The sequence below is a fragment of the Kryptolebias marmoratus genome, linkage group LG7, assembly GCF_001649575.2.
Source record: "Kryptolebias marmoratus isolate JLee-2015 linkage group LG7, ASM164957v2, whole genome shotgun sequence".
Classification (NCBI taxonomy): domain Eukaryota; kingdom Metazoa; phylum Chordata; class Actinopteri; order Cyprinodontiformes; family Rivulidae; genus Kryptolebias; species Kryptolebias marmoratus.
Window position 1 is genome coordinate 2,922,955 of NC_051436.1, and position 12,018 is coordinate 2,934,972.

A 12,018-nucleotide genomic window follows, 5' to 3' on the forward strand; every position below is an offset into this window, starting at 1 on the left:
TATACCATAAAATTGCAATGAACAATTTTCTATTGAAAATGCATTTTGCCTACGGACATGGAGATAAATGCATATTGTTACAGATGTAGACTTGCTCATCTGAGAATATTTCAGTATTTTTCGAATGAATATTGAATTTTTTATGAATTTATTTCTTTGGCTCTGTGTGGTATCAAATGCCAGTTAGCTTTTTCTCCCTGAGCTTTCTACACAAATTGTACCGTTATGTCTTACGAAGCGCCTTTGGGTACGTAACGTACTGGCGAGTTTCAACTCGGCCCGCTCGCCGAGAGAGGCGGCGGAGCCACGCCGGCGGGGCGTCGGGGTCGGAGCGCGCGGGTAGGGGCGGAGCGTGGGGGGCTTGGAACCCGTTGATAACTGCTTGCAGTTCTAGTTTACATTTATTTTACATTTAATTTCCTGTACTCATTTCTGTGGACTAGTTTTAGTTCTTTATGTTTACATAAAGATCTGTCATTGAAGCATAAATATTCCTTATTTGCAAACCAAATATATCTGTGAAAACTGCTACTTTAAAAAAATGCTTTTTGACTTACAAATGAGAAATAATGTTCATCAATTTGTTTTAAAATAACTTCCTCATTTTTTATTCTTATATTTTTTATTCACTGCTGTCTGTTCTATGAAAAAAAAAATAGAATCGTTAGAAAGAACACCACTGGGATTGTTCTGTCTTTAAAAACACCACCTCAGCACAGATTTACACTTTTTAACCTTAACTGTTTTATATATTTAGAATATTTTCAGGTCTTCATGCTTACACAAAAGGTCTCCATCTGTACTGAAGCTTAGTCTGGAACAACTGCTAAATCATATGAATCTCATTTTTCTTCATGTGATTCTCATCTCTTCATCCAATACAAAACTCATAGATTACAATAATAAATTTAGGATTATAAAATAAAAAATCATTGCATACAATTAAATCTCAACAGTGTTGTTGGTTTTGAAACACACAAAAAATAAAATCACAAGGTTAACATGTGATGTTAAGTTAATAAATTACCTTATAACAGGGAGGATGGTGGTCTGAGGTGATGTGTTGGGTCTGCCGAGATCAGATCGTGTCCTCAGTTCAACATCAGTCACAGCTCCCCAGGATACGATGCCGTTTGTATTAGTTTGCCAATTTCCACCACTAGCACTGCATTAATGAGAGGTTTTCAGACGTTACACAGAGTCTAATGTTCTGTAATGTGCTGATGCCAAAGCCCAACAAGATACTGTATCCTACAATCTCAGGAGCTAATAGAACAGCTACTGAAGTCAAGAACAGCTCTACTTGCTTCTTTTATCACCTGCTGCAGAAAATCAAAAGGCAGGTGATTATGTTTCTGCTCATGTATGTGTGTGTTGTGTTTGTCTGGAAAGATTTTAATAAAACATTATGAAAGTAACTGTTAGATGAACATCTACAACGGACTAGCTTTTGGAGTGGCTGCCACAGCCAACTAATCTTAAGTAACACACCAATAGTTATAACTCAGACAATTTTACGGATGTTGAGCTAAACTTTGGTGTGGTAGAAGATGAGCATCACCCCCATTTGGTACTATGAGTGCTTCTGATGCACAAAAACTTTGTTTAAAACTTTGCCACTAACTATTTGGGATTAACTTTGTCTGTCTGTTAGCAAAATATCTCTTGAACAACTGGCCAGATTTTAATCAAACTTAGATAGTAATCATTGGATGAAAATCTACAAATGATAACTTTTTAGAGTCCACCCAATTCAACAAGACTGCCACAGGTAACGGATCCTAACCAAAACAGAAATGTTTATATCTTATATTTACAGATTTTTAACTAATATTTGATGTGGTAGTAGCCGAGAGTCATCTCTAGCACATAGTCTGAGTGCTAACTGATGGTGCAAGATCTCCCAATATCACAGGAGATCACAGCTAACTTTTTTTCAAGATTGAATCAAAATGTCATTTCTCAACAGGAAAAAAAACACTAAATCTGTTTTAAACGTTGCCGTGAAAGGCAGTGGGTCATATGCATTTCTTAAACGAAATAAGTTTGCTGTGGTTTTCTTAAAGTGTTAATTTTTCCATCATCTCAAGATAACCAATTTTTTTTTCGAAAAAAATAAATGATTGTTTAAAAAAAAAGGTGGTTCTTGTGTTACACCCAGTTTTATCATGTAGCTGCTAGGACACTTAAAAATTATCTATACTAGTAAAGCTTTGAACAGTGATGGATGTTCACTAAAAAAAGAGGCAGATAATCCACTGTGGTGAGCCCTAAAGAGAGCAGCTGACAGAAGAAGATATTGAGGTGGACTTACTATAGTTGAAGAGGAGAGTTGTTGGGAAGCAGTAGTGTTTGGATTCCTTCAGTCTGACACCATTCATCACTGAGTTTATCAACTATTCCATGAAGAGTCTGGATCTCAGAACCACAGTTGCCAGTGCATGTCCATGATAAGTATCTGCATGATGTGAACTGCATTTTATAGCGAAGCATCACCTGCAGATTTAAAGTTAAGGAATGTTAAACATAATAAAAATTTAAAACTTAGATAAATGAGTTTTAAAAACATCAACTGACTGAGACTGATCCGTCTGCATAAGTTTCCAGTGGGTAGTAGGTCATCACAGTGCCACTAAAATAATAAGCTTGAGAACCACAGACCATCAGCAGCAGCAGCACAGAGAGCAACATGATGAATGAGTCAATGTCTCTGCACTGACACTGAAATATTAAAGACAAGAGCACTGAATTTATACTTTATTAGAACACCCTGTATGTATGACCTCACTTTTTACTTAGCTACTGTTCCACACATGCAATATTTCCATATAGGCAAAAAAACAACAACCTGAAAGTACCTAATATGAGGAAATGTGTTATGGCTGAAAGATGAAAATGAGCTACTGGAACAGGAAACTCGTGCATGAGGGCAGAGAACTTATCACTGTTGGAAAACTACTATATGAGCAAGCCCAGAGAGGAGCTATATGGGAAGGATGTGAGAACTATGGACACTTTGATACCCATCATCCTAAATAACTCAGAAACACCTTCAGACCCAAGATACAAACTGCTCTGATGACCTATCTGCCAGTGCTCAGCAGAGTACTCCCACATCTACCAACCGTCTTGATTTGGTATGACAGTTCCAAAACAATTTGTTTATCAGTCGCACAGTGACCAAGTTGTTTGGAAAATGGCAACAGAGGACGAGAAAAACTCTCTGCTTTCTTTGTTGGGCGGGACATTAAAAAAAATCCTGATATTAGCGGAACATAGTCGAGTGGAAATTTTGCCTAAAGGAATTTTGTCATCACTGCAGAACATCAAGCTTAACATATCATTTAAATACAAAATGTGTTGACAGCCCTGATACTGAAGCTACAGCCGTCCTGTAGGAAAATGAGTCTCTGCTGTTTCCTGATGATCCAACCAGTCCACAGAGTCTTTACTGTTTCCTGATGGTCCAACCAGTCCACAGAGTCTTTACTGTTTCCTGATGCTCCAACCAGTCCACAGAGACCAGATGATGGGGTTCAGAGCTAAAATAAGTCAGTCTACTTATGACAAAAACAACAAACTCTCTGGTGAAATGGACTGTAGCATTATAATAACAATATGTTTAACATATCTTTATTGTTTTTTATCAATATTATAATCCTAACGATCATCTTTATCATTATAAACAGAACTTCATGTCATTCATTTCATTCAAAATCAATATATAAGATGGAATAATGTGCAGGTGTTCCTCATTACTGTCAGCAGATGTTGGCAGGTATGCACTCGTTGCTGTGACCCCCAAACTGGAAGAGTGGCTCCAACAGATCCCAGGAACAACATCAGGTCTCTGGTAGATGTAGGAAGTACAGGGGTTAGACTATGAAACTGAAACACCTGTCATGTTAGTGTGGGAGGTTTCATGGCTAAACTGGACCAGCCTGGTGGCCGATCTTCATTAATTGCACATTGCACCAGTAAGAGCAGAACGTGAAGGTTCAATTAGCAGAGTAAGAGCTCAGTTTGGCTCCAAATATTGCAATGCACACATTATGGGTGACATTCCTGAGTTCAAAAGAGGAGAAACTGTTGGTGCACGTCTTGCTGTTGCATCTGTGACCAAGACAGCAAGTCTTTGTGATGCATCAAGAGCCACAGTATCCAGGGTGATGTCAGCAAACCACCAAGAAGGACGAACCACATCCAACAGGATTAACTGTCTGAAAGGGATGTTCCAGGTGTTTCAGTTTAATTGTCTAACCCCTGAAAGTGTTAAGTAATGCTAATTAAATAAAAATATGTAGTGTAAAATAAGTAATAAGTGATTATAAATATTCACTCCCAACATTATTGAAAAGTACGAGGTCCTAAAGAGGAAATGAAGGAAATATGGGGCCAAGAGCAGGCCGTCCTCACAAACTGAGTGACCGTGCAGGAAGGAGGACAGTGAGGGAGACCACCAAGACACCTGTGACTCTGAAGGAGCTCCAAGCTTCAGCAGGTGAGATGGGATCAACATCTGTTGCCAGGGTTCTTCACCAGTCTGAGCTTTAAGGGAGAGTGGCTGAAGAAAACTCATATTAAAGCTTGACTACAGTTTGATAAACTCTAGTTGAGATTTAAAATGCTTTTCTGCTTCTTTTCTCTAAAGCATAAACACTCTTCCAGTTTAGAGGTCACAGCACCGAGTGCTCCGATGACCACTGGCACCAATGACTCCGATTTTTGACTCGCAAAACAAAACTCATTCTGGAGATTTATTCAACATAATTGACTTTTATTTAGTTTTATGGTTTTCTAGTTCTTTACAATGTTGCATAAAGTTTGTTTACAATAAAATTTGATGTCAAAACAGAAAAAATTAAATATGCAGATAGTTTTCATTAAAAACTAAGGTAACCAGCTTTCCCATTGACATGGTTAAAATGTAATATTATCACATGAAATAAATCCTCGCTGTGGCTGCCTTTAATTTTTGTTTGCAACAATTACAAGAATAATACATTTTTAAAAACAATTCATATTGGTAAACAAATGTGGGAAAAATCCAGGCAAAGATGATGGAAGACATCTGAATAAATTAACGTAACTCAGGGCAGGACAAAAAAGTAAACAGATAGTAGATTTACATTCATTTGGTTTAAAAATAGTTCAAGATTAAAATAAGTAAAACATATATTTAAAAATGTCATTTATTATCTGCAATTATATGTAAAAAAAAATTCTTGTAAATGTCCTTGTGAAAAAAAAAAGCTGTGTTCTCACGATTAGCCACTAGGGGGTGCTGTTGTTGAGACTTTCACTGAACCATTGCTCAGAAGGCTTACACTTATGTGTGATGGCAGCCCTCGTTTAATCAATTCATCTTTAATCTGGAAAAGAAAACACAGGTTGTTGCTGAGATAAAATCAGTACCACATCATAAACATGACTGATTGTATCTGATCATATTTCATAACTGAACTATCATCCCAACCAGTTGAACCAGTTCAAACTGTGATTGTGATTCTTTGAACTAAAAGCGAGGAAGTTACTAACCAGTTTTTCAATGATCTCCTTGTTTTTCTCCAGTGACATTGTAGTTGAGATCTTTAGATTGAGAAAATAAACAAACCCTAGAAGCACAGAGATTTAACATTGTGTCACAATTAGAGGCGTTCAAGTACAGTTCTGTTACTGACAAATACAGCGCTGACTGTAAGACATCAACCTAACTTCGGTCAAACTTACGGGGTGGTGGTGGGTCTGTAAAGAGAAGAGCAGATAAGCAGAAACAGGATCAGTGAAGGAAAAAAAAAACACACAACGGGATTTAAAAAATGTGAAACAAGTAAGAACTCCACTTACCTATAAGAACTGCCACACATCGAAGCTCAGACTGATACAGAATACTGGAATAGCTGTGGAAACAAGTCAGAACAGTGGTTTTATTGTTACACTATAGTTTTTCTCCAATGTAGGAAGACAACCATCTGGACAACTCTTCAGTCTTTTGCCGCCGCACCACCCTCGACCTACTTCCTGTCCTTTTACCCCAATGGAATGAGAACTCAGAAAATTTACCCTTTAAGGATGACGCTACAAAAGAACTAGAGTTTAAATATTTATTCTAAAAAGGCAGAGAATGAGTACAAGACCAGCACTGGGACTTCGATCTACAACATCTTATGGATCCTGAAAGCCTTTGGTGCTGTCAGGTTTATTCAAACTGAAAGTATTTATAATTGAGAGGTCTAACAAGGTTGCGTCAGGTCTCCTGGACGGGTTCTTCTTACTTAAACATTTCGTCTTTTATCCAAAAGACTTTTTCTGCCTGAGGAACTGCAAGCAAACGTAGCCTTAAATGCAGCGCCTTTGCATAGTGAATCAACCAGTTGGTTGTGACACCCAAAACTAGTTGTTTACATGCAAAAGAGGACCATCAGCCTAACGACCGATCATTAGGGACCTGATGGCCACTTGCTATTCACAGAGGGCTGAGTGATACTAGCTATAACAGCATTGTAGGAGGGTGACAGGTGGACACGGAGGCCTCTGCCCCTGGTTAATGACGGACGGGTTCTTAGAACCTTCAGAACCTTCAACACCAAGTCCTAAAGATTCTCAAAGGGGTTAAGATCTGAACTCTGTGAGGACCACTTAGTGTTAAATAAATCCTTTCTATCATTTGTAGTATGCTACTATTGAGTTTGGGAAGAAAGTTTGAAAATTAGACAACAAATATTGGTATAGGATGAGATGTTTTTCCTTTAAAATAGACTTAATATGTCAACTTACATCTGGGAGCAGGGTGACATCTAACTATGTCTCTAATCACCTGACAAGCCTTCTTATAGTCGCCTCCCCTTCAGCAAAGTTTGTCTTGTGTTCTCGACACCAACCTTCCTTTCTTATTCACCTCGTCTCTTCCCTTCATCCCTTTTATTTAACTCATAACCTTTTAGGTCAACACATCTTCAGCAAAGATACTCCAGGGGGCCATACAGAGCAGGTCTAGTTCACATCAGTCCAGTGATCTGTAGCTTGTCATTGTTTTCATCTTCCATCCCTACCTTCTCTCTACCCACATCCACATCCATCAGGGGGTTCCTAAGCTGGTCAGGATGTTTGCCCAGTGAGACAGAAGCTTTTAATTCAACTCAAAATCTCATCCTCACTTCCTTAACTTTATATAGACCTGTAAACTCACTCTTTGAAAAACTATGCTGCTGTTAATTTCTGTACATTTTCAAAGAATGTTATGTTGATATGGGAAGATACAGACCTGGCCTGGACAACAAAGCAGATGGAGTGGCTTTGTCCACTTTCTTGGTTAGATGGTGTCCATTTCAGGGTGAAGCTTCCTGATCCTGATGTACTCTTGACCACATTGTATGGTCCACTGAACAGCAGCTCAGTGATCCTTTAACAAACAGGAATTAAAACAGTTTGACAGCTGATAGGTCCAAAGGTTTCCCTGCCTATTCAAGGTCAAGCTGTTTTCGTTGACCCCATGATCTAAATGGTTAACTTTACAAATTGTCTTAAGCTGCTGCCATCTTCCATGAGAAGTCACAAAGTCTGTTCTCATTTTTGTGGTTGCATGACAAAAATTGCATAGTTTTGTTCTCGTAGAAGCTTTGTCTGCCACTTGTTGACACAAGGCCCCGGCTGAACTTTCTCTCATAGGGGTATTCACCAAGTATTGTGTGATTGGTTAGAAGTTTGTGGACATATTTAGTTGCAGAAAAGCAGTCAGACTGCAATATTGTCATTTGGCTTCAATTACTTACCAGCGGCTGTTGGTTGTAGTGCAAGCAATATGGACAGTTCTGAAGAGCAACTGGACAAATTAGTTTGAAAATATGTAAAAATGGCTTGCACTTGTATAGTGCTTTATCTAGTCCAAGGACCCCAAAGCGCTTTACACTACATTCAGTCATTCACCCATTCATTCACCCATTCATTCACCCATTCACACACTGGTTGTGGTAAGCTACATTGTAGCCACAGCTGCCCTGGGGTGGGCTGACAGAAATGAGGCTGCCATGACACCCTCACCACCACCAGTAGGCAAGGCAGATGAAGTGTCTTGCCCAAGGACACAATGGCTGAGACGGACTGAGCGGGGGTTCAAACAGGCAACTCTTCGGTTACATGACAAACCCCTACCTGCTGAGCCACTATTGCAAGAAAAATGGTATATCTGTACAACTGTTCTAAAAAAAGAAAGTTTTTTTAAAAGGAGATGGTGCAGTCATTGAAAATGAAAGCTGTGTGCAAAAATGAACGTCTCGCAACCAGGTGACCACGAACCGACTTCTTGACTTTTTATGGAGTATGACAGAGCCTTAACCAGAAGCAGTTCTTCACATCACCTTTATTTTAACTTTAAACTTATTTTAAATGTGTTTTGTTTTCACTCACGTAGACTGAGTTGCCTCTGCCATGATGGGGATTTCCACCGTCTGATTAACTTTGGCAATGATCTGAGCTCTGTTGTCTGGAGTTGGAGGCAGAAATCTGGGCAGATACAGACCTTCAGTGCAGAACGGTATTGAAGGAACCACTAGATCAACACAAGAAAGCAATAAACTGAGCCACATTGAGATGAAGAAAATACAAACCTGTTTGTCAACAAAGTGGTCCAACACTTCGACTCAAATGATTCTGCAACAATCTCAGAAGGTAAACCTTTGTGCAGATGCCATGTTCATTTCTTTAGGTGAAACTTTCTGTCCATAATTTACAGAGATTATGAAAATGTGTTTTTTTACTAGATAAAACTCCAACTAGTAGATGTTGAGACATTTGTGCACCAGTATTGAACAGATGCTGTTTTCAGTCTCTGAACAGCAGATCTAACTTCAGAGCAGATCTTTGTGGCTCTAAACCAAATAAATCCTAACAAAGGACTGTACCTTTCAAAAGAAACTGGACGGGTATCTTGCTGATAGCATCGTTGGTGGTTTTCACCTCCTGTGAACCATTAGTGTGAGTCAGATTGATGGTCTGTTTGGGAAAGTCCTCCATCACCAGCTGGACTGCATATGTTTCAGTGTTATTGGTTGTTGTTGGGGTGAACGACAAAGTACAAGACTGCAAGAAGAAAAACAAATAAAGAATTCACAAAAGGCCAATCAGATTCCTGTGAAACTGAAGAAAAAGAAGAAAGCGGTTATAGTTTCAGCTCAGCACTGGAACAAAATAACAACACAAGTTCATTTTCTTTATTTGTTTTGTTTAAACCTGGAAACTGATTTTTTTGAAGCCTGTTTACCTAACTAATTTGAATCCTGAGTTCCAACTGAATTACTGTTGAGAAAACAAGATGTTTTTGTAATCCGCCTTCCTGTAAAGCTGAGCTGCTGAGAATATGCTTGTAAAAACAAGAATTACCAAACAATTCAATCCCTAAATCAAATTACAACCATACAGTATATTAAGAAATATTACAATGTTTATATTATATTACCATTTTTTTTAATATATATTGAATATTTATCTTGGATTTTGGGTAAAAATCAACAAGAAAAATGTTTAGTCTGGTTAAACAATAAGTAAAAATGTAGCATAATGTCTTAGCAGTACTGTTTTCTCATTAGCTACACCTACTGATCAGAAGGAGAACTGCAGCACCGGAAAAAACAGCAACAAACTCTGAAAGTGTGCTTCAACCTGATCATGTGGATTGAATAATATTCCATTAAAAACATTAACTTGTGTTTTATTATTTATAATGTAGAAAATACATTTACTGCTCACTGCTGAGTTACTGAAGGAGCTTTAAACACATCTGCTGCCTGGTAATTCTTGCACCAGGCCTCAATTTAGTGAATTGTTCAGTATTTGTGAGTCAGGATTTATGAAAGTGTATTGTGCATTTTTTATTAGGTAGTGAATGACTCAAACTCATTGAATTGTAACGTATTGTAGCTGAAGGCAACGTTATATTGTGAATAAAGCCTGAATCGTATCTTGATCAGGAGCAGACTTGTATTGTATGGGTGATATATTGTATTTGACTTAATGAATCAACAGTTTTTACTCACTGATGAGAGGCTGAGGACAGACGGTGGTGTGCAGGGGTTACACTCTGACAACGAATCATTTCCATATCTGCATTTAACTTCGTCTCCATCGGGATCAAAGGCCAACAGGTTAATATTTCTCTGACAGTTAGAAGGAACTCTGAAAGAACAAGAACATATGAATTAATTTCACACAAGACTGACAGACTGATCCTTTTTTACTTTATGCTGATATTGTTTTGGCTGGATTGTGATTTATACCACATCTCCATGTTTATAAACATATTTAATCAAACTGTGCTGTCATTTTGATGTTTATTCCTGTGACGACTGAATAATCACTGTGAAAATAACCATAAAGCTGTTCTGAAGGAAGTGGGTAGTAAAATTAACTTGAGCAACTTGTTCCGCAAACCTTTCTTCAATTTTCTTTTATTTTTGTTGACGGCTGCTCCTCTAAAAAATTATTCATGATACTTTCAGACCTACAGCTGTTATAATGATCTATTTTTCTACCATCCTAACTTTGTTAATTAAAGTTTGTTTCTTGTGTTCATTTAGGGACTGAGGTAGCTTAGTGGTCAGTGCCACAGTCTTGTTATCCTGATTCTGCAGGTTTGAGCCCAGGTTGCTGCAGGAAGTATTTAATAACTATATAATTTCCCTTTGGGATTAATAAAGTCTTTTTGAATTTGAATTGAAGGGCATGTAGTGCAAAACAATTGCCACGTCGTTCATGCAATTTTGCTCACTGTGGCAAACCCTGAAGAAGAAAGCAGGTGGAAAAACTTTCCTTCACTCATTCTTTGGAATAAATTCAGCACTTTATGCCTTCACAAAGGTCTATGGCGAAGCTTGAATTGTTTTCCTCATTTGAAAGTCAAAAGGCAAAGAAGTGCATGCTGTAAGATGCTTTTTGACTTGCAAATAAAGAACACACTTGGTCGACTCGTTTTCAATTTTTTTTCTCCTTTTTTAGTCTTATGATATTTTGTTGACCTCTAAAAGATAAACAATGAATTTAAAATAACATCTTTGTAAATGTTTAAATTATCTGTTTTCTTTTGGGAACATCTTGGCTTCTACAGGGACGCCCACTCAGCACATTTTCTACACCATCTCAAACATTTCATAGGTATAAACTCAGACTGCCAGAGAAAATTTACATAGTTTCTTGCAATTTTGAATCTCTAACAGCTGCAGCATATTGAGATACTGACTTTAATGCAATAAAGCTTCTAATTCCTCAGCCAACATGTGACGCAAACACTTAAATTACCTCATAACTGAGAGGATGGTGGTCTGTGGTGATGTGTTGGGTTTGTTGTTGTCAGACCGTTTCCTCAGTTCAACGTTCGTCACTGCTCTCCAAGATATAATTTTATTTATGTTAGTTGGCCAACTGCTACTAGCCAACCTAGTTTGGAAAATAATGAGAAGTTTTCAGATGCTACACAGAATCAGATATGCTGCAGTGTGTGTGCCCTAACAAGATCTCTTTAATTCCCAGAAACAGACAGAGCAGCAGAGCTGATCACTGACGGTTATTTTACTCTATATTTTCATACAGTGTTGAGGTGGACTCACACAAGTTGAAGTGGAGAGTTGTTAGGAACCAGCCGAGTTACAATTCCTTCTCTCTGACACCAATCACTACTCTGATCAACGTCTTGAACTGAAAGACTCTGGGTTGCAGTCCCACAGTTGCCGTTACAAACCCATGATTGACTGTAACCACACGAGACGTAATTTAACTTGTAGCGAAGGATCACCTGTAGATTTAAAATAATGGTGTCTTAAATATTATGAAATTTTCAAAGTTGGAGTTAAGAATGACAGAATCTTAACTTACTGAGACCGATCCGTCTGCAGGAGTTTCATTTGAGTAATAGGTCATTATTGTGCCATAAAAATGAGGAGCTTGAGTTCTGCTGACCAGCAGCAGCAGCAGCAACACAGGGAGCAACATGATGAAGGAGTCCTCTAAATAAAGACTGAATTTTCAGAC

At 38.1% G+C, this 12,018-nt stretch overlaps 1 protein-coding gene across 1 annotated transcript; it reads right to left on the bottom strand.

Annotated features, from left to right (window-relative positions):
* Nucleotides 1-5,217: 5,217 nt before the first annotated feature.
* LOC108248596 lies at nt 5,218-11,985 on the bottom strand. Its single transcript, XM_017437462.3, has 11 exons — nt 11,863-11,985; nt 11,598-11,782; nt 11,290-11,427; nt 10,032-10,170; nt 8,901-9,078; nt 8,407-8,548; nt 7,265-7,402; nt 5,848-5,900; nt 5,731-5,745; nt 5,539-5,615; nt 5,218-5,372 (listed from the first exon to the last, which is right to left on the bottom strand). The coding sequence occupies exons 1-11, from the start codon at nt 11,977-11,979 to the stop codon at nt 5,268-5,270; spliced, it is 1,287 nt and encodes a 428-aa protein (XP_017292951.2). The 5' UTR covers nt 11,980-11,985; the 3' UTR covers nt 5,218-5,267.
* Nucleotides 11,986-12,018: the final 33 nt, after the last annotated feature.

Excerpts from the sequence above, each read along its gene's own strand:
- LOC108248596 (XM_017437462.3), bottom strand. The coding sequence starts at position 11,979 with ATGTTGCTCCCTGTGTTGCTGCTGCTGCTGCTGGTCAGCAGAACTCAA. Across the intron at positions 11,783-11,862 it reads CTGCAGACGGATCGGTCTCA|GTGATCCTTCGCTACAAGTT; the intron begins GTAAGTTAAGAT and ends TTAAATCTACAG. Across the intron at positions 5,901-7,264 it reads TGCTTTGTTGTCCAGGCCAG|CTATTCCAGTATTCTGTATC; the intron begins GTCTGTATCTTC and ends TTGTTTCCACAG.